Below are 26,011 nucleotides of genomic sequence, written 5' to 3'. Positions count from 1 at the left end.
CAAAACAAGGATTTTTGGTCTCTTCTAGAGACTGGCAAGAGTGATTTGCCACAATTTATGTGGTAGATAAACACATTATAAAATTTTTGTGTTTCAGGGATTCATCAGAAGTCGTCATACATTCAGCTGATGCATTTGCACCTGTGGCTTATCTGCGCTTTTTAGAATTGCACTTGGAGGACAAGGCAAGTAAATCTAAGATTCACAGTGATTTCAAGAGAAAATTGAGATATATACATTGGCTCTGTATATATAATTCTATAATGACAGGTGAAAGGGTAAAAATATTGATTTTATCGTTAGTGATTTCTTTCAGCTCCTCAGTCAGTAATTAAGAATTTTGCACATGTTTATAGTTTTGAGAGCTCTATATGATACCAAAGATATTACATTTCTGAGGAGTTTGCAGTTCAGTTGAAAAGGGAATCATATGTACATTAAAAATGAAGAAACAGGACAGTATGTAACCAAATATTAAATCATCTACTAAAATAAGAATTAGGTTATTGTGCATAAGCATTAGGGGAAAGGTTTGAGAATGAATTGGGTATTCATTATATGAAGTTTAAGAGGGGAGGAAAAGGAGAAATAAAACCTTTTCCAAAAATATCCAAGGGAACAGAAGTACAAATGAAAGATGGAAAGAGAGGCAAAAGTGTGATAAAGAGTTTTATTTTAAATACATTGATTGTCAAGAGCAGAATGTCAACTTAAAGATGTATTGTGGAATAGGTAAAGATCTGGATTAGACACTTTGATTACAAGAGCTGCTCCTTGAGATGTAAAGGGTTGGAAAAGGTTTTCTGCATCTTCAATGTTCTATCACCAAGTCTTGAGGCACACCCACAGTTATGTATGTGATAGAGAATCTGAAGAATCAAGAAGGTTAATGAGGATTGGCAAAGGAAGGAAAAGAATGGTAACTCCAGAAATCTTAGGCTAAGAGTTTCCAAAAGTAGAAAATAATTATTGGTGTCATTTCTCCAGAAAAATTATGATAGACAAGATTAAAAATAGGTTATTTAATTGGCCTGGAAGATGACAGTTGGTGACCTTTTACCAAAAAGCTGGTAAGGCTTGAAAGAATGAAGCTATGCTATCCAAATATCCTTCAGATCCACTGAAAGGAACCCCTTACTTCTAGGTCTCTGCTACTGTTGCTGCCGTGTGCACACACAGAAAATCAAAACCACTGAATTCTTGTTTAGACATGTCGGCCATTGTGTGTTCAGCTCTACCTAAATATCACTGTGTTTTGATATTTCATTGGTCTTCCCAGTTCATTTGCCCTCTTGCAGAAAAGAATCTTATTTTTTTAAGGTGGGCTATTCACTGACACTGAATAAATATGGTGCATTTCCTTCTTTTTTTTTCTAGGTCTCCCCAGTGCCTGACAACTACAGAACATCTCATTGTATACATAATTCTTGAAAAGCATTTTTGAACATTGTTTACTAAGCTGCCATTTCTATATGAAAAAATTACGTAACATTTTCTCACTTATTATGTCTAGCTTTTTCTCATTACTTTTTTTTGATTCTTAGAAATGTATATTTTTATCAGAAGTTAATAGAACCATTGATTAATTGGGGAGATGTGAATGCCTTGTTCATTAATACTGTCAGCTTCCTCAAGATTCATTCTTTCTCTGACTTTTAACACATCCTCTTTGTGACGTCTGTGTGATGTGTGCCCTTTTTTTCCCCTTTACTTCATCTCCAACCCTCATTTCTGTAGCATTTCTTGGCTTCTATCACACCTTCTCTCTTTCTTGCTCTCATCTTTGTCAATAATATCATGATGCAGAGGCATTTGAAAATGAGGATGAAAAGGCAATCACTTTATTTAGCCAATCAAGTTTATTCTACTGAGTGTTACCAAAGTGATTTATCATTTTTGTTTTGAATATATTCAGTGTATTAATGTCATTGGACAAGCAGCAAGACTATCATGAATTCTTATTGGTTGTTTTAGAACATTAAAAAAATGCAATTTTGTGGTATCACCTGTAATGAACTTAGACAACTTTATTTTGAAATAGACTATTTTTTAGAGCAATTTTGGGTCCATAGCAAAATTGAGCAGAAAGTACAGAGAGTTCCCATATACCCCCTGCCCCCACACATGCACAGCCTCCCCCACTATCAACATCAGGCACCAGAGTGATACATTTGTTACAATCAATGAACCTACACTGACACATCATTATCACCCAAAGTCCATAGTTTACATTACAGTTCAGTTTTGATGTTGTACATTCTATCAGTTTTGGCAAATGTAATGACATATAACAGTATCATACAGAATAGCTTCATTACTCTAAAAATCTTCTGTGCTCTGCCTATTCATCCTTCCTTTCCCTCTCAGCCCTGGCAACTACTGATCTTTTTATTGTCTATAGCTTTGCCTTTTCCAGAATGTTATATAGTTGGAATCACATAGTATGTAGCCTTTTCAGATTGGTTTGTTTTTTCACCTAGTAATATGCATTTAAGCCTCCTCCATGTCGTTTCATGAGTTTTTAAGTGCTGAATAATATTCCGTTGTCTGGATGTACCACAGTATACTTATCCATTCACCTACCAAAGGACATCTTGGTTGCTTCCAAGTTTTGGCAGTTATGAATAAAGCTGCTGTAAAAATCTGTGTGCAGGTTTTTGTATGGACATAAGTTTTCTACTCCTTTGAGTGAATACCAAGGAGTGTGATTGCTGGATCATGGTAAAAGTATGTTTAGTTTTATAAGAAACCACTAAACTGTCTTCTAAAGTGGTTGTACCATTTTGCATTCCCACCAGCAATAATGAGAATTCCTGTTGCTCTGCCTCCTCGCCAGCATTTAGTGTTGTCAGTAGCATTTTGGACTTTTGCCATTCTAGTAGGTGTGTATGGTATCTCATTGTTGTTTTAATTTGCATTTCCCTAATGACATATGATTTAGAGCATCTTTTCATATGCTTATTTGCCATCTCCATATCTTGTTTGTTGAAGTGTCTGTTCAGATCTTTTGCTCATTTTTTAATTGAGTTTTTTGTTTTCTTACTATTGAGTTTTAAGAGGTCTTTGTATATTTTAGATAATAGTTCTTTATCAGCTATGTCTTTTGCAAATATTTTCTCCAGGCTATGGCTTGTCTTCTCATTCCCTTGGCAGTATCTTTCACAGAGCAGAAGTTTTAATTTTAATGAAGTCCAGCTTATCAATTATTTATTTCATGAATTATGCCTTTGGTGTTGTATCTAAAAAGTCATCACCAAACCGAAGGTCATCTAGATTTTCTCCTATATTATCTTCTAGGAGTCTTATAGCTTTGCATTTTACATTTGGGTCTATGATCCATTTTGAGTTAAGTTTTGTAAAGGGGTATAAGGACTGTGTCTGGATTTCACTTTTTTGTATGCGGATATCTAACTCTTCTAGCACCATTTGTTGAAAAGACTATCTTTTCTCCATTATTTGCCTTGCTCCTTTGTCAGGGATCAGTTGACTATATTTATGTGGATCTATTTCTAGGCTCTCTATTCTGTTCCACTGATCTATTTGTCTATTCTTTTGCCAATACTACAGTATCTTAATTACTGTAGCTTTATAGTATGTCTTTAAGTCAGTAATGTCAGTCTCCAAACTTTTTTCTTCTCCTTCAATATTTTGTTGACTATTCTGTCTTTTACCTTTCCATGTAAACATTAGATCAGTTTGTTTATATCCACAAAGTAACTTGCTGAGGTTTTTATTGGGATTGTGTTGAAGCTATAGATCAAGTTGGAAAGAACTGACATCTTGACAATATTAAGTCTTCCTACTCAAGATCATGGAATATCTCTCCATTTATTTAGTTCTTCTTTGATTTCTTTCATTATAGTTTTGCTTAGACATCTTTTTTGTTGTAATTGTTATAACTTAATATGTTAAATGTCACCTCCTTTTTTTTGCAAATGACATGCTTTGAGGTGGCATTCTTAGTGTGGATCCAGAGGGAAATAGTGAGACTTCCTTTCCCAGAAACGCCACTGCATCTCAATGGCTTGGGCAAAGCTTTGGCCAAGTCACCAGCTTTATCCTTGAGCCCACTCAGGTAGTAAAGAAGGAGATTCTCTAGAAGGAAAACAACGTATGATTACCAAAAGAAAGATGAATTAATGCTAGAGGGCAAAAATGACAGGTTTTATCAAAATCATATTGTCATTTCAAACTCATATTAACATTCCACCCCAAATAATAGTGAGACCTAGAATGTCGTACCTTGAATATCACTCTGAAAATCTCTATCTGTTCCCTAAATTCCTTTAGTTTCCATTCACTCTGTAACACATTTGCAATCTAGCTTGACTTGAATTACCTTGATGAACTGCTGTTGGTCTTTTCTCTGTCTTTATAATCCTTAATTAATCCTTTTCCTTGATAATATTGGCCACCATCTCCTTGAAAACTTCCCCTATAATGTTTATATGTCACTGTGCTAGTCAGACTTTTCTTCTACTTGCTCAAGATTTTTTCTGTCTCCTTCAGTAGCCTCTCTGCTTCTTACCTTCAACGTGGATGTATGCCTTAAGTTCTTTTCATGGTCCATTTTTTTTCTTTTTCAATATTTTCTCTTTCTGGGATTTTGTCTTTTCCCACAAGCTTACTTTTCACCTCTATGCAGATGATTCTCAAGTCACTCTCTTTCTGGTCTTTCTACCAGTATCTACTCTTTCTCTTTAACTCTAGATCCTTATTTCTGACCGGCTGCTGGACATAACTGCCAATATGGATCAAGCTCATTATGTACAAATCTTGAACTCATTTACCACTCCAAGTATATGTTTTCCCTGTTTTTGTTATTTAACACAACTGTTTTCCCCCTAGTAACTCAGGCACAGAATATGGGCATCATCTCTTACAGCTGTCCCTCCTTTACCATGACATTCAGTTGGTTATCTAATCCTTTATATGCTAGTTCTAATATATCTCGTACACCATTCCATTTCCATGCCCATCTCTCTAGTTAAAGTTGTATCTTGCCCAAACTCTTGGACAAGGTACAACTTTTTAAAGTAGACTCCTTGCTTTCATTTTCCCTGTATTCTATTCCACTACCATATTGATATTCCTTTCTAGTTTTTGTTTCTCTGCACGAAAATCCAAAATACTGCTGCATTGTTTTCTAAATAAACAAGATGTTTAGCCATGACCAGAAAGCCATCTGACATATTACCATAACATCCTTTTTCAGTCTTGCTGAAGGATGAAAAGACTTTTTCAGTTTTCAGACTCCCCTATGTGTATCCTTTGCTGCAATAATACAGAACCGTTGCTACTTCCTCACTATGCCTTCTGCTTCTCTCCTCCCTTGCCTTTGCTTACTCTATCTCATCTGTCTTCCTTTCTTCTCTTTCTTTAACTGTTTACATCCTGCCCGTGATGCAAGATTGAACTCAAATACCCTTATACATTTAGCCACACCAGATGAACTGCCCTAACACTTTGTTTCTTCCTTTCTTGTGACAAATAACTTTATCAGCTTTATGTTATAGTTGTTTAAGGACTTATCTTATTATTTCTACTAGATTGTAAATTTCTTGAGGACTGTTCTTTTTTCATCTTCATATCCTCTGTAACAGCTGTTAGTTCTGCAATAAGATTTTTGAATTTAATTGACTGTTATTTTCATACTTCACTTTTTCTTCTTACAAAATTTTATAGACATGTGCTTCCATTTCATGTTGCATGCCATTTAATGAAAGTCACTTTCTTGTTTATTTTCTTTTATCTTGTTGTTAGAGCAAAATGCTCCAAGCAAACTGCAATGTAAAATATAACCTTTTAGAGAGGTGGTTAATATAAAATTTAAGTTATCACTAAGTTAGATTTTTACTTTATGTATGATTACCCTTAAACTTTTCTATTGAATAATTAATCTATTTAAATTTTACCTTTAAGTTAAAATCTTAAAATTATTTGTGTGAATATAACACTTATATCAACTAAACATGGGATCCCAAACAAAGTAACTGAATAATGGAAAGCTCCAGGTTAAAAATGGGGAAATATATTAAAATTTCTTTTGGGGCCCTGACTTTATTGCTTATGGCAAACTTGATGCTAAAATGTACCATACATCACTATAGTGACAGGCTTGAGAAAATGAAAAATACAAAGCTTTACATAAATCAGCCAAAAGATCATATTAAAATGCATAGCCTTTAACAGAAGAAGCAAGACTTTTACTTGTAACTATTCAGAAGCTCTTTCTTCCTTACATAGTTAGTTTAGATTTTTCAAACAGCTTTATAGGAAATAATATTTCAAATTAATTGTTGGCAAAACCACTGCATTGATAAAGAGACAAGGTTCCTGGAAATTTAACCCCAATTTTACTAATGTACCCTACTATCATTTAGTACTTAATTTTTAGTTTTTGTTGAAATAATCTTATAAATACTACGGTACCGTATTATCACTTAGCACTTAATTTTGGTTTTTGTTGAAATAATCTCATGGGACAATTATATATATTATATAATTATAAAAGCTCACATTCCTAAATGTTGTAATTTTTAAAGATACCATAGTCTTGTAGTCCATTCTTGGCTCTTTCATTTTATTTTGCTTTATTGCGGGAATATCATCAAATATATTTTAAAAACTTTATAATATTAAACTATCTCTGAGCTTTTATTTTTCTCTGCAATTCAACGAATACCTATGAGCACCTACTCTATTTAAAGACTGTTAGGCCTGATGAAATTCACTATAAATAAAGGCAAATTACAGAGTAATTCTAATTCTAACTCTAAATTGAAATTATTACAGGTTATTACTATTCCTGACATCATGATTACAGTGACAGATATCACAAGTTTGGCTAATCTGCACTGAAGTTATGGCCATAATGCTGATTCAAGGTGAAGAGTGATGTGTTGGCTATGATCCTGTTTTCCTAAGAAAGAGAGGTGGAGGCAGAGAGCTTATACATTTATTTATATTTGAATGAAGATAGTAAAAGGTGAGCGTATAGTAACCAGACTGATGATACTGGTTTCTTTAGGAGAAGGGGGTATGAAGAGGGGAGACACAGAGAAGCTTAATTCTTTATCTAACTGTAGTTTATGACTTCTTACAATGAGCATATGTTTATAAATTTAAAAATATTTGATTAAGAAAATTAACTGAGGTGGGGGACAAGGTGTGGTGAGTTCCAGTGCTAAATAAATATTTAAATGTTATTCTACAACAGTTTAGTAGTCTAAATTGAAAGAAACACCCTAGGGCCCTTTAAAATTTTCCATAGAATTCCAGTGAAACCAGTACCCACAATGTGAGTTGAAATCTAATTGATCCTATAGTAAAGTCTAAGCAGAGAATCCTGGGGGAAAGTCTATATATAATGATGACGAAAAGTATTCGAATGGCAGGCCTCTTGAGTATGTTGTGCATGGGAATTTGCTCTCCTTGCTCATAGCAACACATATAAATTCCAGGATCCCCTCCATGGAGGTATGCTGCCACTGTCTCTATGCCACCTCAAAAATATTTCTTTACAGAAAGGACAAAGGAGGGAGAAAGATAAAGGATGACTTTTATTCACCAACATTTGGTTCAGCACAACTTTCCTACCCCACCCCACCCTCTCTCCATCTTTTCTCTCAGGCTAGAGAGCAGAAAACTGATTTGGTAAGAGAAAACAAGGCATTTAGCAGGTTTTGAAACCTAATTCTATAAACCTCAATGATATAACTTGGGATTCAGCTGGATTTTGCCCGTAGGTACCACTAGGTCACTGCTACTGCAAATGGTCATTGGAGCAGAGCAATAAATTAAGCACCAGCTTCACCCAAATTTAGAGAGCTACTTGACTCGTTTCTGTCCCTAATGCATGAATTTTAGCAACAATGTACCACTGTGTCAAGAAGTCAAGAATCAAACTAGATAGTGGAAGAGTGTTTTTGAACCCAAAATCTGTGGTAGACTTATCAGTTTGGGGGAAGATAATAAAAATAACCAATCAATTTATTTCTTTCTCTGCTTTCAAGCTCTAATTGACTATCTTTTTCTCTTTAATATGTCCTTAGTTGTTATGCTCTCCCCTGCAGCTTTTTGTTGTTGTTGCTTAAAAAAAATAAAGTTTCTGATTGGTGTTTTCATAAAGTTTTATTTTGGTGATTGTTTATAACAGAGAGTGGCATACTATTTATTTATTTAACCTATTTAATGAGTGCTGACATCAATATGCCTGGCACTGTTCATTCAGTGGGGATACAATAGAGAATTGAACATCCAAAAATTATTTCTTTCATGGACCTTTTATCTTATGTAATGAGACAGACAAACAAATAAATCAAATATATAAAATAGAGGGAATGATGGGAAGGTTGTCTCACTGCCCATAGAAATGGGGATTGGATTTTATGGAATAAGCGTGATTTGAGGATCCTGGGCTTCTGTAGTGACAGATTTAGGCCAAGACTGAGAGTAATAAGGCTAGACCTTTTCGTCATATGGCAGATAGTGGTGGTGTGCTGTGAGTGTTTGGAATAGGGTAGGGAAAGGGTAAAGATCTTGTCAGAAGCCTGTAGATACAAGCAAAGAGTGATTCAGTAAAATTGGGAGAGAGATCAAAAGAAAACATTCAGAATGAAACATGGAGAGAAACAAAGATAGAAAATACACATTAGAAGTTAAGAGAACTAGAAACAGTGAGAAGGTCTAAGATACATGTAATTAAAGAGAAAGAGAGGAGAGGGATAATGGGAAAGGTGCAATATTTGAAAAGATATTGGCTAAGAACTTTCCAAAATTGATTAAACACACCAAGGTACAGATTCAAGAAGTTTATGAACCACAAATGAAATAAAAAGAGCTACATTTTTAGGCACATGGTGATAAAACTGCTGGAAACAAAAGGCAAAGAAAAAAATGAAAACAGCCAAAGTGCATTAAAAACAGGCCACTTTCAAAGAAGCAACTATTAGAATGAAACAATTTTTCAACAGGAAAAAAAGAAGCCAAAACAATGGATTCATATCTTTTGTAGTGCTAAATGAAAATAACTGTCATCCTAGAATTCGGTACCCAGCAAAAATATTGTTCAAAATAAAAGGGAACTTTCAGGATGACAGTAATGCATTTGTCAAATCTTGCTGATGATGCACTTATGGTTTGTCCATTTCACTTTAATTTTTATCCTCAAGAAATAAATATTTAACTCTAGTTAATAACATTAATATTAAGGCCTTAACATCCCTTAGTACCCTTTGGTGTGGGTCTCCTAGTAATAATTTCTCTTGCTTTTTGTTTGAAAATTTCATAACTCCATTTTTGTTTTATTCCAACATTTTATTAAGGGAAATTTTAAAGGCAAGAGCAATAAAGACCTTCCAAAATAAACAAAAGCTGAGGGGATTCATCACCACTAGACTTGCCTTCCTTACAAGTGTTGCTAAAGGGAGTTCTTCAAGTTGAAAAAAAAGGACACTAGACAGGAACACTAATACATATGAAAATATGTAAAGCTCTCTGATAAAGGTAAATATATAGACAGATATGGAATCTTGTAACACTATAATGGTGGTGTGTAAATTACTTTTAATTCTGGTATAGAATTTTACAAATAAAATTATAAAAAATAACTATAACTATAAGACTATGCTAAAGTATACAAAATATGCAAAGATGTAAGTGGGAGGGGGAAAGTGTAAAGGAGTAGAGTTTTATATGTGATTGATATTAAGTTGTTCTTAGTATAAAGTAGATTGTTATGTTTTATTTAATTTTCATGGTAGCCACAAAGATGTTACCTATAGAAGATGCACAAAAGAAAATGAGAAAGGAATCAAAGTATGTCACTACAAAAAAATCAACAAAACACAAAGGACAGTTAACAAGAGAAGAAAGAGTGACAAAATAACTAGAAGACATAAAAAAAATTAACAAAATGACAATAATGAGTCCTTCTCTATCAATAATTACTTTAAATATAAATAGATTAAACTCCCCAATCAAAAGACATAGAGTGGCTGAATGGATAAAAAAAATAAGATACAACTATATGCTGTCTACAAGAGATACACTTTAGATGTAAGGACATACATAGACTGAATATGAAAGGATAGAAAAAGATATTCCAAGAAAATGGTAACCAAAAGAGACCACAGGTGGCCATATTCATATCGATAAATAGACTTTAAGTCAAAAACAGTCACAAGAGGGCCGGCCCCGTGGCTTAGTGGTTAAGTGCGCACGCTCCGCTGCTGGTGGCCCGGGTTGAGATCCTGGGCGCGCACCAACGTACCGCTTCTCCAGCCATGCTGAGGCTGCGTCCCACATACAGCAACTAGAAGGATGTGCAACTATGACATACAACTAGCTACTGGGGCTTTGGGAGGAAAATAAATAAATAAATAAATAAAATTAAAAAACAGTCACAAGAATTAAAGAAGGACATTATATAATGATAAAAGTGTCAATTCACCAGAAAGTTATAACAACTATAAATATATATGCACCTAACAGCAGAGCACCCAAATATATGAGGAAAACATTGACAGAGTTGAAGTGAGAAATAGTAACACAATAATGGTAGAGATTTCAATATCCCACTTTCAATAATGTATAGATCAACCAGATCAAAGGTCATTAAGGAAACAGAGGATTTGAACAATATTGTAGACTAATTGGACCTAATAGACATAAAAATAATATTCCACCCAAAAACAGCAGAATACACATTTTTCTTGAGTGCACGAGGAACAGTCTCCAGGATAGATCACCTGTTAGGCCACAAAACAAGTTTTAGGAAATTTAGGAAGATTGAAATTATACCAAATATTTTTTCCAACCACAATGGAGTGAAACTACAAATCAATAGCAAAAGGAAAACTGGAAAATTCACAAATATGTTGAAATTAACACACTCTTGAACAACCAATGGGTCAAAGAAAAAATCACAAGAGAATTTAGAAAATATCTTGAGAGCAATGAAAATGAAAACAGAACATACCAAAACTTATGGGATGCAGCAAAAGCAATACCAAAAGGGAAATTAATAGCAGTAAACACGTACATTAAAAACAGAAAAAAGATCTCAAATCAACAACTTAACTTTACACATCAAGGAACTAGAAAAAGAAGAACACACTAAACCCAAAGTTAACAGAAGGAAGGACATAGTAAAGATTAAAGCAGAAATAAACAAAATAAAGAATAGAAAAACAATAGAAAAAACAGAAACTAAGAGTTGGTTTTTTGAAAAGATCAACAAAATTGACAAACCTTTAGCTAGACTAAGAAACATAGAAGACTCAAATAAAAATAAAAAATGGTAGAGAAGACATTGCAACTGGTATCACAGAAATAAAAAGGATCATAAGAGACTATTATGAACAATTATATACTAAAAAATTGGGTAACCTACAAGAAATGGATAAATTTTTAGAAATATAGAACCTATCAAGACTGAATCATGAAGAAATTTAAAATCTGAGCAGACCTATAACTAGTAAGAGGTTGAATCAGTTATTAAAAACTTCTCAACAGAAAAAAAGCCCAGGACCAGGTGGCTTCACTGAAGAATTCTACCAAACATTTAAAAAATTAACACTAATTCTTCTCAAACTCCTCCAAAAAAGCGAAGAGGAGGGAACACCTCCAAACTCATTTTATGAGGCCAGCATTTTCTGGATACCAAATCAGGCAAATATACTACAAGAAAAGAATACAGTCCAATATCCTCAGTGAATGTTGATACATAAGTCCTTAACAAAACACGAGCAAACTGAACACAGCAATTATTCAAGAATTATACACCAATTCAAAGAATTATACACCATGACCAAGTGAGATTTATTCGTGGAATGCAAAGATGGTTCAGCATATGAAAATCAATCAATATTAACAGAATGAAGGACAAAAACCACATGATTATCTCAATTGATGAAGAAAAAGCATTTGACAAAATTCAACACCCTTTCACGATGAAAACACTCAACAATTTAAGAATAGGAGGAAATTACCTCAACATAATAAAAACCATAGATGAAAGCCCACAACTATCATTATACTCGATGGAAAAAAACTGAAAGATTTTCTCCTAAGATCAGGAACAAGGCACGGATGTTCTCTCTCACCACTTCTATTCAACGTAGTGCTATCAGTCCTAGCCAGAGGAGTTAGGCAAGAAGAAGAAAAAAGCCATCCAAATCAGAAAGGAAGAAGTAAAATTTTCCTTGTTGGCAGATGACATGAACTTATACACAGAAAACCTTAAGGATTCCACAAAAAAAAATTGTTAGAACTAATGAACCCATTCAGCACTTGCAGGATGCAAAATCTACACACAGAAACCAGTTGCATTTCTATACACTAACAACAAACAATCTGAAAAGGAAATTAAGAAAACAGTCCCATTGACAATAGCCTGAAAAAGAACAAAATACTTAAGAATAAACTTAACCAAGGAGATGAAAGATTTATGCACTCAGAACTACAAACATTGCTGAAAGAAATTAAAGACATAAACATTGCCGAAAAAATTAGAGACACAGATAAATGAAAGACATCCCATGTTCATAGGTTGGAAGACTTAATGTTGTTAAATTATTCATACTACCCAGAGCATTCCACAAATTCAGTGCAATCCCTCTCAAAATCCCAATGGCATTTGTTTTGCAGAAATAGAAATGACCATCCTAAAGTTCATATGGAATCTCATAGGACGCCAAATAACCAGAGCAATCTTGAAAAAGAAAAACAGTGCTGGAGGCTTCACACTTCCTGATTCCAAAGTATGTTACAAAGCTACAATAATTAAAACAGTATCATACTGGCATAAAGACAGACATGTAGACCAGTGGGACAAAATAGAGAACCCAGAAATCAACCCTCGTTTGTATAGTCAAATGATCTTCGACAACGGTGCCAAGGCTACACAATGGGGAAAGCTCAGTATTTTCAACAAATAATACTGGGAAAACCGGATATCCACATACAAGAGCATAAATTTGGACCCTTACCTTACATCATATACAAAAATTAACTGGAAATGGATTAAAGACATAATTGTAAGACCTGAAACTATAAAACTCCTAGTAGAAAACATAGGGGAAAAGCTTCATGGCATTGGATCTGGCAATGATTTCTTGGATAGGACACCAAAAGCACAAGCAACAAAAGCAAGAATAGACAACTGGCACTACATCAAACTTAAAAACTTATGCACAGCAGTGGAATCAATCAATGGAATGAAAAGGCAACCTACAGACTGGGAGAAAATATTTGCAAACCATATTAATATCCAGAATATATAAAGAACTCGACAACAAAAAAACAACTCGACAACAAAAATAATCCAGTTTGAAAATGGGCAAAGGACTTGAATAGACATCTCTTCAAAGAAGATCTAAAAATGGTCAACAGGTATATGAAAAGGTGCTCAGCATCATTAATCATCAGGGATATCCAAATAAAAACCACAATGAGATGTCACCTCACATTCATTAGAATGGCTACTATTGAAAAAAATAGAAAAAAATACCAAGTGTTGGCAAGGATGCAGAGAAATTGGAACCTTTGTGCACTCTTGGTGGGAATGTAAAATGGTGCAGCCACTATGGAAAACGTATGGAGGTTCAGTATGTAAAAAAGAAATAGTATGTAAAATAAGCTAGACAGAAAAGACAAATGCTGCATGATTCCACTTATATGAGGTGTCTAAAGTGCTCAAACTCTTACAAACAGGGAATGTTGACTGCCAGAGACTGGGGGGAGGGGGAAAGGAGAAGCTGTTCAATGAGTATAGAGTTTCAGTTCTGCAAGATGAAAAAGCTCTAGAGACCTTTTGCACAACCAGGTACATATAGTTAACACTACTGTACTATATATTTAAAAATGGTTAAGATGGTAAATTTTATGTTATGTGTTTTTTACCAAAGTAAAAAAAAAACTAGCTAGAAAATCTTCAAATATGTGGAATAAAGCAATAAATTTCTAAATAATTCACAATAAAAAGAATAAATCCCAAGGGAAATTAATGAATTTTTTGAACAAATTGCTAATGAAAAATTTGACATATCAAAATTGTGAAATGACATTAAAGCAGTATTTCCAGTGAAATTTATAGCGTCAAATATATATTTATATTATGTAAGGAGAATAGCTGAAAATCAATAAATTAAGCAATCATTATAAGAAATTAGATAAAGAATAGCAATTTAACACAAAGAAACAAAGAAGGAAATAATAAAATTAAAAAAGAAATTAACTGAATAGAATATAAACACAAAACAGACAAGTCACCAAAGCCAACAACTGGTTCTTGGAAATGACTAAACTTGATCAATCCCTGGCAACGTTGATTGAGATAAAAAGAGACAAGGCACAAATAACCAGCACCAGTAATCTTAAAAGGAAGACATCATTATGGTTCCTTTATATGTTAAAAAGATAAAAGAGGATATTACCAACCACTCTATGTTAGTAAACTTGAAAACCTAGAAGAAATGGAAAAATTCCTAAAAAACTTTGACATCAGAAAAATATGGCAAATCTGAATAGTCCTATATATATTAGAGAAATTAAATTTACTACTACAAACCTTCACACATTTCCAGGCCCAAATGGCTTCAAACGTAAATTTTACCAAGCATTTAAGGGGAAAATTGCCAATTTTACAGAAACTTTTCAAGAAAACAGAAGAGGGGACTCATTTTATGAGGTTAGTATAATCTAGATTCTGTTAAGTATACCTGACATTTCTACTGAAAATGTTTTGGAAAGGATGACTGACTGCACGTCCTTTCAGTGTTATTTTGGAGTGTTGTTGAACTAGCCCACTCGAGGAATATTTAATTCTCTAGGAGATGAATTTTTATTTTACTTACAATTTACTAGTCAAGGCCTAGACTCTGTGATGTTACTAATTAGTATATAGATTTTTGTCCAGTAGGGATGTGAGTGGTTTCTGTGAATTAGAAAAGATAACCCCAAAAGTTACAATTTAGTTGACCTGTAGGACATTAACCAATTTTGTATATCTATCCCTCAGTCTTATTTCAAAGTTCTTTTATTACATGCGTATCTTCTCTCAGATTCTCTTGGACTAGCTTTGCTCAATGGGTTAAATCAGTCTTTACTGATATTTGATACATTTTCAATCCATATTTGCATTAGACTCATGATTCTCATTTTTATAAAAATATACTTGTGGGGGCCAGCCCTGTGGCGCAACGGTTAAGTGTGCATGCTCCGCTTTGGCAGCCCTGGGTTCACAGGTTCCGATCCCCGGCACGCACTGACACACCGCTTGTCAAGCCATGCTGTGGCGGCATCCCATATAAAGTAGAGGAAGATGGGCACGGATGTTAGCCCAGGGCCAGTCTTCCTCAGCAAAAAAGAGGAGGATTGGATGCATCGGATGTTAGCTCAGGGCTGATCTGCCTCACACACACACACAAAGAGTATATATATATACTTGGAAATAAAATCTGATAATGACATTAAGAAATAGGAAAAATAGTTAATCAAATCTCACTCATGAACATAGATTTAAAAATCCTTCACAAGATGTTGTCAAATTATACCTATGATATATAAACTGAATACTACATCATGATCAAGTTGAGTTATTCCAGGGATGCAAGATGATTTAACATTGGAAAATCAGTCAATGAATTTACCATATTAACTGAATACCAAAGACATGATCACCTGCAATAGATGCAGCAAACATCATGCTTCAGTGTGAAATGATGAAAACTTTTCATTTGAGTTTAAAGACAAGATAAGGATGTCTGAAATCACCACATCTGTTCAACCAATGGAGAAGGCAAGAAAAATAAATGTATAAGTTAGGGAAAGGAAGAAATAAAACTGTCATATTTGTAGATTGTAACTGTATAAAAACAAAAGGTAAAACAAATCTACAAACGCATTTAGAATTAATACTGACCTTTTGTAAGGTTTCTGGATACAAGGTTAATTTAGAAAAACAGTTTTATTTATGTATACCAAGAAATAGTTAGAAAGTGAATCAGGCTGCCTTCCACTTGCATGTTGAGCGACCTTGAACAAGTTTTCTAAACTCTCATGCCGATTTCTTCTTCTATAAAATAGGGACGGTAATACTGTATTTTACTGATTCTAAGACACATTTTTTTCCATATTTTAACATCTTTGAAATGGTGATGGGTATTACAGTAGATATTGTCTTATATTCACGAATATGGTAGCACCTCATAAAATGGTTTTGAAGATCAATGTGTAAATACAATAAATTTAGGGTGTTTACAACATGCCTGGCACTTAACAAATGTACGGTAAATGTTACCTATAATTATGATTTTCTCCCATTATGTTTTCTGACAAGTTATTATTTGTATAAAGAAAGCTTCTGTTTTTTAATAAATTCACTTTGTATAACTAGCTGACAAAAGTTTTATTATTTCTAGTATCTTTTTAGTTGTCTTGGCCTTCACAAAATATTTCATATCAATTTAATTTAAATGTTTTTGTATCTCATTTCCTTTCAAGTTTCATTTTTCCAGTACTTTAAGAACAATTATAGGGGTGGTGAACATGATGTAGTCCATGCAGAAATAGAAGTACAATGATGTACACCTGAAATTTTTGCAATGTTATAAACCAATGTTACTGCAATAAACAAAAAATTTAAAAAAAAAGAACAATTATAGGGGCCGGCCTGGTGGCGCAAGCGGTTAAGTGCTCGCGCTCCACTGTGGCGGCCCTGGGTTCGCCGGTGGGGATCCCGGGTGCGCAGCAACACCGCACGGCTTATCAAGCCATGCTGTGGCAGCGTCCCGTATAAAAAAGTGGAGGAAGATAGGCATGGATGTTAGCCCAGGGCTAGTCTTCCTCAGCAAAAAAAGGAGGATTGGCAGATGTTAGCTCAGGGCCAATCTTCCTCAAAAAAAAAAAAAACAGAAGAACAATTATAATTGCGATAATAACAGCAATGATAACAATAATAATGACGATAGTGAAGGCCAAAACTAATGTAGAACTTACTGTATACCAGGTACTCATCTAGGCATTTAAAATATGGAAACTCTTGCCTTTTTCTTTTTAATAACAATAGTTATAGCACATCAACTAAACGGAGTAGTATACATCCATTGAAAATAGTTATTATACAGGGTATGCAATATTGATAATTGTGTATTACATCCTTTAAATGATAAAGGCACAGTTGTGCCCATAGTATGATGGTAGATGTGTAAAACTTATGCATCTGAAAAAAGTACAAGAAGAAACATGGAAAATGATTTGTTAGGAAGGAATTCTAGATTTTTTGCTTCTAAATTTTTCTTGTTTGCACTAAAATTAGGTAATAATCTTTTTAAAATGTTAATGGATTATAATCTAAGGACAAAATCTATACTTACATGTTAAAGGTAGGGGGGAACTTCCCAATCTGTTGCAAATAAAGAATTTTTGTGAGACAACAGAAGAATGCTTATGTTTTTCAGTGTAATACTTTTATTGTTATAATCAGCGTTTTCAGTATATTAGAAGCAGGTTGAGGAATTGAAGTCTTTGGAAGCAGGAAAGTAGTTTTGGACAGAACAGAAAAAAAATGTCTTAAGAAGAATTAATGATTAAAATGGTACCCCCAAAAAGTAGGTCAGTCTCAAATATTAAAAATCAGCTAATTTTAATAATATTAAATTACTATTAATATTAAATTTAATTTAATTTTTAAAGATTTTATTTATTCAGTTTTTTTCCCCCCAAAGCCCCAGCAGACAGTTGTATGTCATAGGTTCACATCCTTTTAGTTGCTGTACGTGGGACTCGGCCTCACGTTGGACGGAGAAGTGGTGCCTCGGGGCGCTCCCGGGATCCGAACCCAGGCCGCCAGCATCAGAGCGCGCGCACTTAACCGCTAAGCCACGGAGCCGGCCCCTAATTTAATTTTTAAATTTATAAATTTTAATTAATATTAAATTAATATTACTAAACAATAATATTAATATTTAATAATATCTCTTAATTAGAAAATGGCTACTATAATCATAGAAAATGTTTAAGTCGTTATGTTATTTGAGTGATAGTATTTTCACAGTGAATGTTAGGAGTGTGTTGGGTGCCACGTTATATCAAGAATTCTATCTTTATTAAGCAAATGCTATTTAATATGATACTTTGCAGCCACATATTTTGACAATCTCTGTTGATCCTTTAACATGTGTGTGAGTTCATGGATTGTTCATCCAATTCAAACATATAAAAACATTTTCTTAAAGTGGTTCTTTTTTCTGATAGTTTACTAAAGGCAAAGGATTAAAGTCACTTTCAAAATAAGATTCTTCACTGTTTTTAAAGTGATTCCTCTGGATTAGGTCCAAAAGTAATTCAAGTTCAGTTTGAAATAAGATAGGAACTGGTATCTGCTTAAATTTTTGCATGTTCTTTAACTGTGACATGATACGTAAATAAAGAATTTTCCGTCTTCTTTGTAACTAAATAAAGTTCAGAACAAAATTATGGACTCCAGTAACCTTTTTTTTAATTTTGTTTATAATTTAGACCGTGGTCCACATGTAGGAAAGTATTATACAATGTATTATGTCATATACTATTTAATTGCTTCTTTTTGTTGATTCAATTTGATATCTATCACTTGATCATTTATTTACCTAAATAAGTGAATATCTAATGAAAGAATATAAAATCTTTTGGGAATCTAGCATTTTTTAAACTTCCTTTTGAGCCTCTCCTGAATTATGTTTCCTAAAAGAACGGGGAATAGTAATTGAATCTCCCGAGAACTTTCAAACTTAACAGCTTTCACTTAACTGGAGATTTTCTTTCCTTATTCAGGTCAAATATTTATGTGTATTTCGAATTTCTGGTTTAGACTTTTGACCCAACCCTAATTATAAGCTAAGGTTCAGTTCCATTGCACATAATGGGGCTTTCAGCTTGGAACAAATATTTTTCTAAAGATAGAGAACATTTTTAAACGGATTTAGGATTGGCAATTTACATTTCCTCTTTGAACTTAGTGTATGTACTTGGAATCCTTTTTCTTTCCAGTCTGGCTTCTCTTTATCATCAGTGGTAATCATAAACTTCTAAAAAAGAAAGCTATCTAATAGTAAAACATAGACTTAACGTTTCAAACTTATCTTAATTGATTACTTCAGGTTTAATTACAAGTTGTTTACCCTACCTTAAACACAGCTAACTGTTATTAAACTTGAAAAGTAATGAATGCCTTATCCAGAAAAAACCTAGGTTAAACAATTTAGTCCCACTGATGTTGAGTGACCTCCTATATGAAAGCTTTCTCTCATTTTTTTTCTTAGTAAAATCATATTTTCCACATGAGAAACAAATGTTGTTAGAGATTCTTTTAAATATCCTAATTTTAGAAATAGATTACATGGGCATTGCTTTAGCATATTTTTACACTTTTCCTCCTAGACTAGATTATAAGCTTGATGAGAGGGAGATCATTTCTCTCTTATTGACTGCTGACATCACAGTGCATGTAACATCATGGGGACCTAGCATTTAGTAGACACTCAATAAATATTTGTTGGATTAAGTTAAAGTGAATTAGTCAATTCTTTAAATTTGTCGAAGGATGAATGATTGATTTAAAAGCCATCTTTTAAAATAGTCTGGGCTCTACCTATTCCTTGCTACCATAGATAGATAAAGTAGTTATTGGAACATGAGGCAGTATATATAGAAAATGAGGCAGCAATATAACTAGAAAGACATCATGCACTTTTGTGCAGTGAGCATGGAAGTAGTATTATCCCTTTTTAGTTTGTGTACGTGTGTAGATATAAGTTAGGGTGCTTATTCACAGAAAAAAGTGAACATGGAGGTAATTCATTGGCAAGTACTGAATCTTAAAGTCAAGATCCTTCTGTATTGCTTAATGGAGATTTTAAATTAAATAATATTGCATACTTCAGAACTTTACCTGATAATAATTCATACGAAAACAACATTCAGTTAATTAACAAATATGTTTTAAAAATTAAGGCACATATACAGATTAGGTGTGGACATTGGCCATTTTTTATACTATTTGCTAAGAGATCTTAAATTTTGTTGTATTTCATCAAATTTTGATGTGAACATTGACAAAATAGTTGATGGTATTAAGGAATTATTTTGTTAGGTGTGATCATTGTATTGTGGTTATATATATATATATTTTTAAAAAGGAGTACTCTGTCTTCACTTACTGAAATATATACAGATGAAATGCTATGATATCTGGGATTTCCTTCAACATAATCACAGTGAAGATAAGGCGAAGTGGGTGAAAGTATAGATGAAAAAGATTAGCCTTGAGTTGATAAATGTTAAAGCCAGGTGGCAGGAATACTAGACGGAGTTGTGTTCTCATTGGACTGTATCTGAAGGAAGGAAATCAGATAACCCATGAATTACTGAACCTCCATTCAACATTATTGAGAAAAACAGACCTGATGAGCATGAATTAATCATCTTTGACTTTTCTAAAATTTGTTGGTTAGTTTTACAGGAAAACATTCAACATTTTTTCTCAGGTTCATATTATGAAAACCTACATAATATGAACACTATGTTTTGATGTGAAAACCCAGTTTAAAAACTGCTTGGAAACCGCTTTGATAAACTGGGGGGAAAAATGTACTTTATTTTCTATTGTGATATACAAATTTACCTTCGAGATATATTTTATGTATGTCTCCCTATTTTAAACCAAACTTGATTAGAAACTCAATAGTCTGTTGGGATTAATTGATGAAAGTTGTTCTTTAAGGTAACCTTAGACAGTATTCATCTTTGAAAAAATGATGTTTTTTTTAGAGCTGAATTTACAGAATCTCAAGTATTCTTCTCTATTCCACTTTTAAATTCAAAATTAGAGGACTTTGAAGAATTAAAAATGGACATCTACTGGCTATCTGGTGCCTATTATGGTAATGTAGATCAATTGTACCAATATGCAGTAATAAATTTAACCCAGGTTGAACATAAATTTAGTTTCTTACAGGTATGCTCAGTGCTTTAAGTTTGCTCATTTATATTACTTTATCCTACTTTAGACAATGTTGTTAGTTTATGTATTAATTAATTTATTTCATTGAACTCATTTATTAATGGTGCTAACATATGACTTTCTATTGCTGGCCTTCCATTGCATGATCAACCCCATTTTCCTGCTAGAATTTTTAATTTTTTTTTTTTTTTTGGTGAGGAGAACTAGCCCTGAGCTAACATCCGATGCCAATCCTCCCCTTTTTTCTTGAGGAATATTGGCCCTGGGCTAACATCTGTGCCCATCCTCCTCTACTTTATATGGGACGCCACCACAGTATGGCTTAACAAGCGGTGCATCCGTGCGCGCCTGAGATCCGAACCTGCGAAACCCGGGCCACTGCAGAGGAGCGTGCACACTTAACTGCTTGCGCCACCAGGCCAGCCCCTTTAATTTTTTTAATTGATGCTTTTTTACTTTGTCTCTTCTGCCTTTAATAGCTATATGATATCTTTCCCTTTTCTTTGTGCAATTCACAACCTCACTCTATGCTATTGTAGTGTAACGCTTCTGCTCCTTTTTATGATTGCAATACACCAAGTATTTGTGTGGTTGTAGTAGGGCTTCTGCTGTTTTGTACATTGGTCTTTGACCACATTGTGTCACCAATATCACCTTGTTTGCCATTCTCAGATATTGCATTTTCCTATTAGTTTTATCTTGAGTAAATGTAAATTGCACTTACCTAACCAATTTGAGCTCTTTTTTTAGCTTCTTGATTCATTGTTTCTCATTCTACCCGCTAATCTTTTCTCTTAGCATTTGACATCCTCAGACAAGCTGTTTATGAGTCACTGCTCACGTGAGGTGAACTGTACTGAGGACAACATCCTTGCTGTAACAGAGGAAGAAGACCAAAATGAAACTCCCCCTCCTGTCTGGAAATCATTGGCTGCCCTTCTACAAAAGAGTGAGTTTATATTTTGCTCAGTTATATTCTCTTTTTCTTCTTTATTGTTTGGCACATTGTTTATTTGTTCTTTATTGTTTGCTGTAATTGTTTATGAATGCACACATAATTACAAACTTGCTGTTATGACTTTTTACTTCCTAATTTTTGCAGAATATTAACAATAATAATAATAATCTCTAATGTTACCAAGCACTTATTGTAAGGTGAACACTCTTCTGGGGGCTTCACGTGTATGATGTAATTTAATCCTAAAGTACCAATTACTGAATATATTACTAAGTACTGTCAATGTCACCATTTTGCATAACTGGTAAGTTATAGAGTGGTAATTCAAACATAAGCATCTGACCCCAAGGCCTGAGCAATTTTAACCACTATGATATATGGCCTTTTAAAAAGTACAATTAAGAAAATGTGTTTGTTCATGATGCCAAAACAACAAGTTGAAAAATGTGAAATTAATCCAAACCAGACTGTTCTTTATTGAGATAAAAAAGAATAAAACTGATCAAATTACATTATTTTCCATTTAAATAACTTTGTAGTGCAGACACAATGTGAAAATTAGTTGTTATAAATACCTATTTCAGTGATACTTTTTCTTTCTTCTAGCATCATTGGTTCCTTCTCTTTTTCTTTAGACCTCAAATTTATCCTTTTCCCTAGTTTAAACATTAATTTCTTCTGAAAGTACACACACCCTCACACACCAAAAAAAATGTTAATTGGAAAGGAAATTGGATTGGTTATATGAACACATAAATTATTTTTATAAATTAGATTGTTTTCAGATTTTTTTAAAATTTGGGAATAACAGTGTATTTTAGAATCCAAAAACTTTAGATTTATGAAGAGTCTTATTAATCTCCATCCTGTGAGCTGATTCAAAGTAATGTAGTGATAGCTTTTGTAGATGACCTGGCATCTGAGGCACAGGTTTCTGGTGCCCTCGTCACATGCTATTGTCCCACCTCTGATCCCAGCTACGGCGGTGCCAAACAGTCTGGGCACACTGACAATTTTCTGCCATAAGCTCGGGCTGTGCATTTCTCCATTCTTCTGCGTCAGGGCTTTCTCTGAAGCCGAGGGAGCTTACTCAGCCCTTGTGCCAGGGAAGCCTGGAAGGGTGAGGGAGTTAACTGCCACCTGCAGCAACCCTCAACTAATGGGAGACGGCATATTGTGAATAAATGCACCAGCCTGACATCCTTCAGATGAGCAATTCTGAGGCACATTCTACAGAGTTCCTCAGAGAATCCCCAGTAGAATCGGTCCTTGGTTGCCCAGATCATTAACCAACTCAGTAGCATTATTGGCTTTTCCTTCCCTGTCTCACTCCCCATGCCTTCTCACTCTACTTCCTGGGATTCACCTCCCAAAGAAATACATCCAAGTTCTTATTTTAAACTCTCTTTTGAGACAACCTAAACTAGGGGAGGAATTTAGAATTGCATTTTCAGATAACTTACAGAACCCAGTGTTCTTTTGAATCCTGCATTTGAATTGCAAATTTTCAATGGTACTCTTTAAAAATCTTTTTAGCCCTATATACATGTTACATAGTAGCATGACTTATCTATTTCAGGGAGATGATATATTTACATATACCTAAAATGTACATTTCAGTGCTCCAAATCTATATTTAAAAGTAAAACTTTTGAAATCATTTGAAAAACATTTGTTACTATGTTTACCTCCTCTAACTATGCATAGTTCACTTGTTAAAACCCAATGATAAGGGAAGGAATGTTTTTCTTTAACTTCACATTTTATTATTCAGGATGTTATTTTTTCCAGGAATTTTGTTTTATGGGACTATATTAGGAAACTGTTGATTTGACATCTGTCATTATAGGTTTCACTTACTGTTTTCTTCTTTTTTTTTTTTTTTTTAGTCTTTCTTTTTAAGGTCAAAAATCAATGTGTTCAGGAAAATCTCCAAGTGGTTACCAGTGGATTAGCAGCATCACAGCCCCCTTTCTCTAGTTAAGTGAAGAAAGTGTTATAAGTGCAGCTGCTCAAGCCTTTTCTTCTCTCCAAGGTGCTAATTTAGTTGGTACTTAGTGAGTAAAGAAACTACTTTTAAAATTCAGAAAAAGAATTAACAGTTATTTTTCTTTATTCTAAGCCTCCCCAAACCTGAATCTATGAATATCTGGTATTAAATGACCTTTAGTGATAAAAATCAACTGTCTGGCAATATGCATTTATTTGGAAATTCATCAAAATCAAGGTGGTAGGGAGAAAAAGTAAAACCTGTGGATTTGAATTACCTCTGAAATGTATTCTAAAGCTTTACGCAAATAACCATGGCTGCTTTCTATAGTCATGTCTCCTAGATGCGTGGGTGTATGTATGCGGGCAGAGTTGTCTGCTTCCTAAAGTGCTTTTGTTAACACCATAATTTTAAATTAAGTTTTTCAGAAAGCTGTTCCTGCTGTACATTTTGGCATCTAAGATTAGGTCAGTGGCCATAAATCTCATTTATGTACTTAATGCAAAGGATGTACTGCTGTCTTGGGAATCCTGTGAGCCAGATCCTTTACTTTGCTCCTCTTACAAGATATTGACATATAAAACAAAATGCTCCCATTTTGTTTTGCATCTTTCTTCATTTAAAACTTTAAATAAAGAATGTTTATGCAGGGTTCTTTTTCATTCATAAAAATGGAAATCACCCTTAGTGTCTGCATGAGTAGGCCTGTATTCTTGTTCACGAATTCGCATGATAGATTGCCCCATAAAATCTTTACGTTTGGCTTGTGCAGCCGAGTTCATGGCTGAATGCAGAATGATAAAGAAGCTTTAGCATTTTGTGGAAAGAAAAGAAATCATGCCTTCTAGATGGCCCTTAAGCTAGCTTTTAACTGCCTGGAAATCAGCTAGAAATGTATAACCAAATTTGCCATTAAAGGCATAGTGTTTAGTGTAAATCTTTGAGGCATAAACTGTAAATTAATGCAAAGAGATTCTTTAACATTTATTTGGTTTTCATTACATTTGCATGGAAGTCAGCCAATCTAAACATATTTATTTATTATCTTTTTACCTTTCTTTCCATCAGAAGTTAAAATAGAAATGATGGATTGTGTCACTGGCTAGTCCAGCAACCTATTTCTTTCAACACATTACTGTGTATTTACTGTTTTAGCTATATTGTTTTCAATTTCTGGCAAAATAGTCAGTTTTTGATCCTGGGTAGAAAATGTCAGTACTCACATTTCCTGTGGGGTTTTGGCCTTTTTGTGAAAAGGTAGGGGAGAACTACATGAATTATGATGCTGTCATCTGAAGAAACCACAGTGTATTTCTTTGCCAAATTTTAGCAAGAACAGGGCTGATCATCTGCTCGTGTAAGCCTTTCCTTGAACCCTACCAGCAGTTCACTCTGGCTTCTGCCTGTTCTCTTTTCATGCTGTGAGAATGTAGCCTACAGAAGTCCTTTTAACCTTCCCTTTCCAAGGTTAATTGATTTAATAACCCCTAAAGAAGAAAAATTTTGCCAGAGGAATTTAGAAATCTAAATTTAGGAATTTAGAATTTTACAACCAAGCTTAAGTAACGTTAAAATTAAGACTGAGTTGCTTCTTAATGTAAATAGTTTATGGAGAATGCATATGTCTTTTATCAATTTCTTGAAAGCTGACACTCCTCCCATCCTTCACAACTCTATTTCCCTATATTTTAATAAAGGAATAAATATTACCAGATGATAGCATTTGTGTGTTATAATCTTGGAAATCAATACATTCTGAATGTGAATAATAGCTAATGTACATTGTAATCATCTGATACTATAGTTTGCCATGCTTAAGTGCTCCTCAATAACCATTAATTTATATTTTCTAATATCTTTTACTGACCCCAAAGGAGGTATCTTTGCTTGAGCTAATAGCATTATGTTCCTACCTATTTGGAACAATTCATAGATAAAAATCTCAATATTAAGGATTGTGGTCTGTGAGGATTCTTCAGTTTAATTGTTTAGCAATCATTTTTGAATGATCGAACACTAGTTTTGAATGATTTTTTTTGGACTTGACTTTGATTTATTG

At 33.8% G+C, this 26,011-nt stretch overlaps 2 protein-coding genes across 3 annotated transcripts in view; both read left to right on the top strand.

The window, feature by feature from the left end:
* The window catches only part of DPH6 (diphthamine biosynthesis 6), a 182,126-nt gene extending 157,124 nt beyond the window's left edge, over positions 1-25,002 (top strand). The window contains exons 8-10 of one of the 2 annotated variants that reach the window (XM_087424765.1): positions 98-185; positions 21,803-21,953; positions 23,852-25,002. In XM_087424765.1, coding sequence (XP_087280891.1) covers positions 98-185; positions 21,803-21,953; positions 23,852-23,946 — 334 coding nt within the window. In that variant the 3' untranslated portion in view covers positions 23,947-25,002. Of the gene's footprint in view, positions 1-97; positions 186-1,377; positions 2,647-21,802; positions 21,954-23,851 lie in introns of those variants that run through there. The other variant, XM_004421386.3, reaches the window with a different exon arrangement.
* Positions 23,984-26,011, top strand: part of LOC147917520 (uncharacterized) — a 128,854-nt gene continuing 126,826 nt past the window's right edge. The window contains exon 1 of the mRNA XM_087424780.1: positions 23,984-23,997. The gene's annotated coding sequence lies outside the window, so the exon portion shown is untranslated. The remainder of the gene's footprint in view (positions 23,998-26,011) is intronic.

Source organism: Ceratotherium simum, chromosome 3, assembly GCF_057802395.1.
Source record: "Ceratotherium simum simum isolate JZ-2026a chromosome 3, ASM5780239v1, whole genome shotgun sequence".
In the NCBI taxonomy this organism is placed as follows: Eukaryota; Metazoa; Chordata; class Mammalia; order Perissodactyla; family Rhinocerotidae; genus Ceratotherium; species Ceratotherium simum.
Note: the sequence above shows the minus strand (reverse complement) of the source record. Positions and strands in the feature narration are given on the sequence as shown.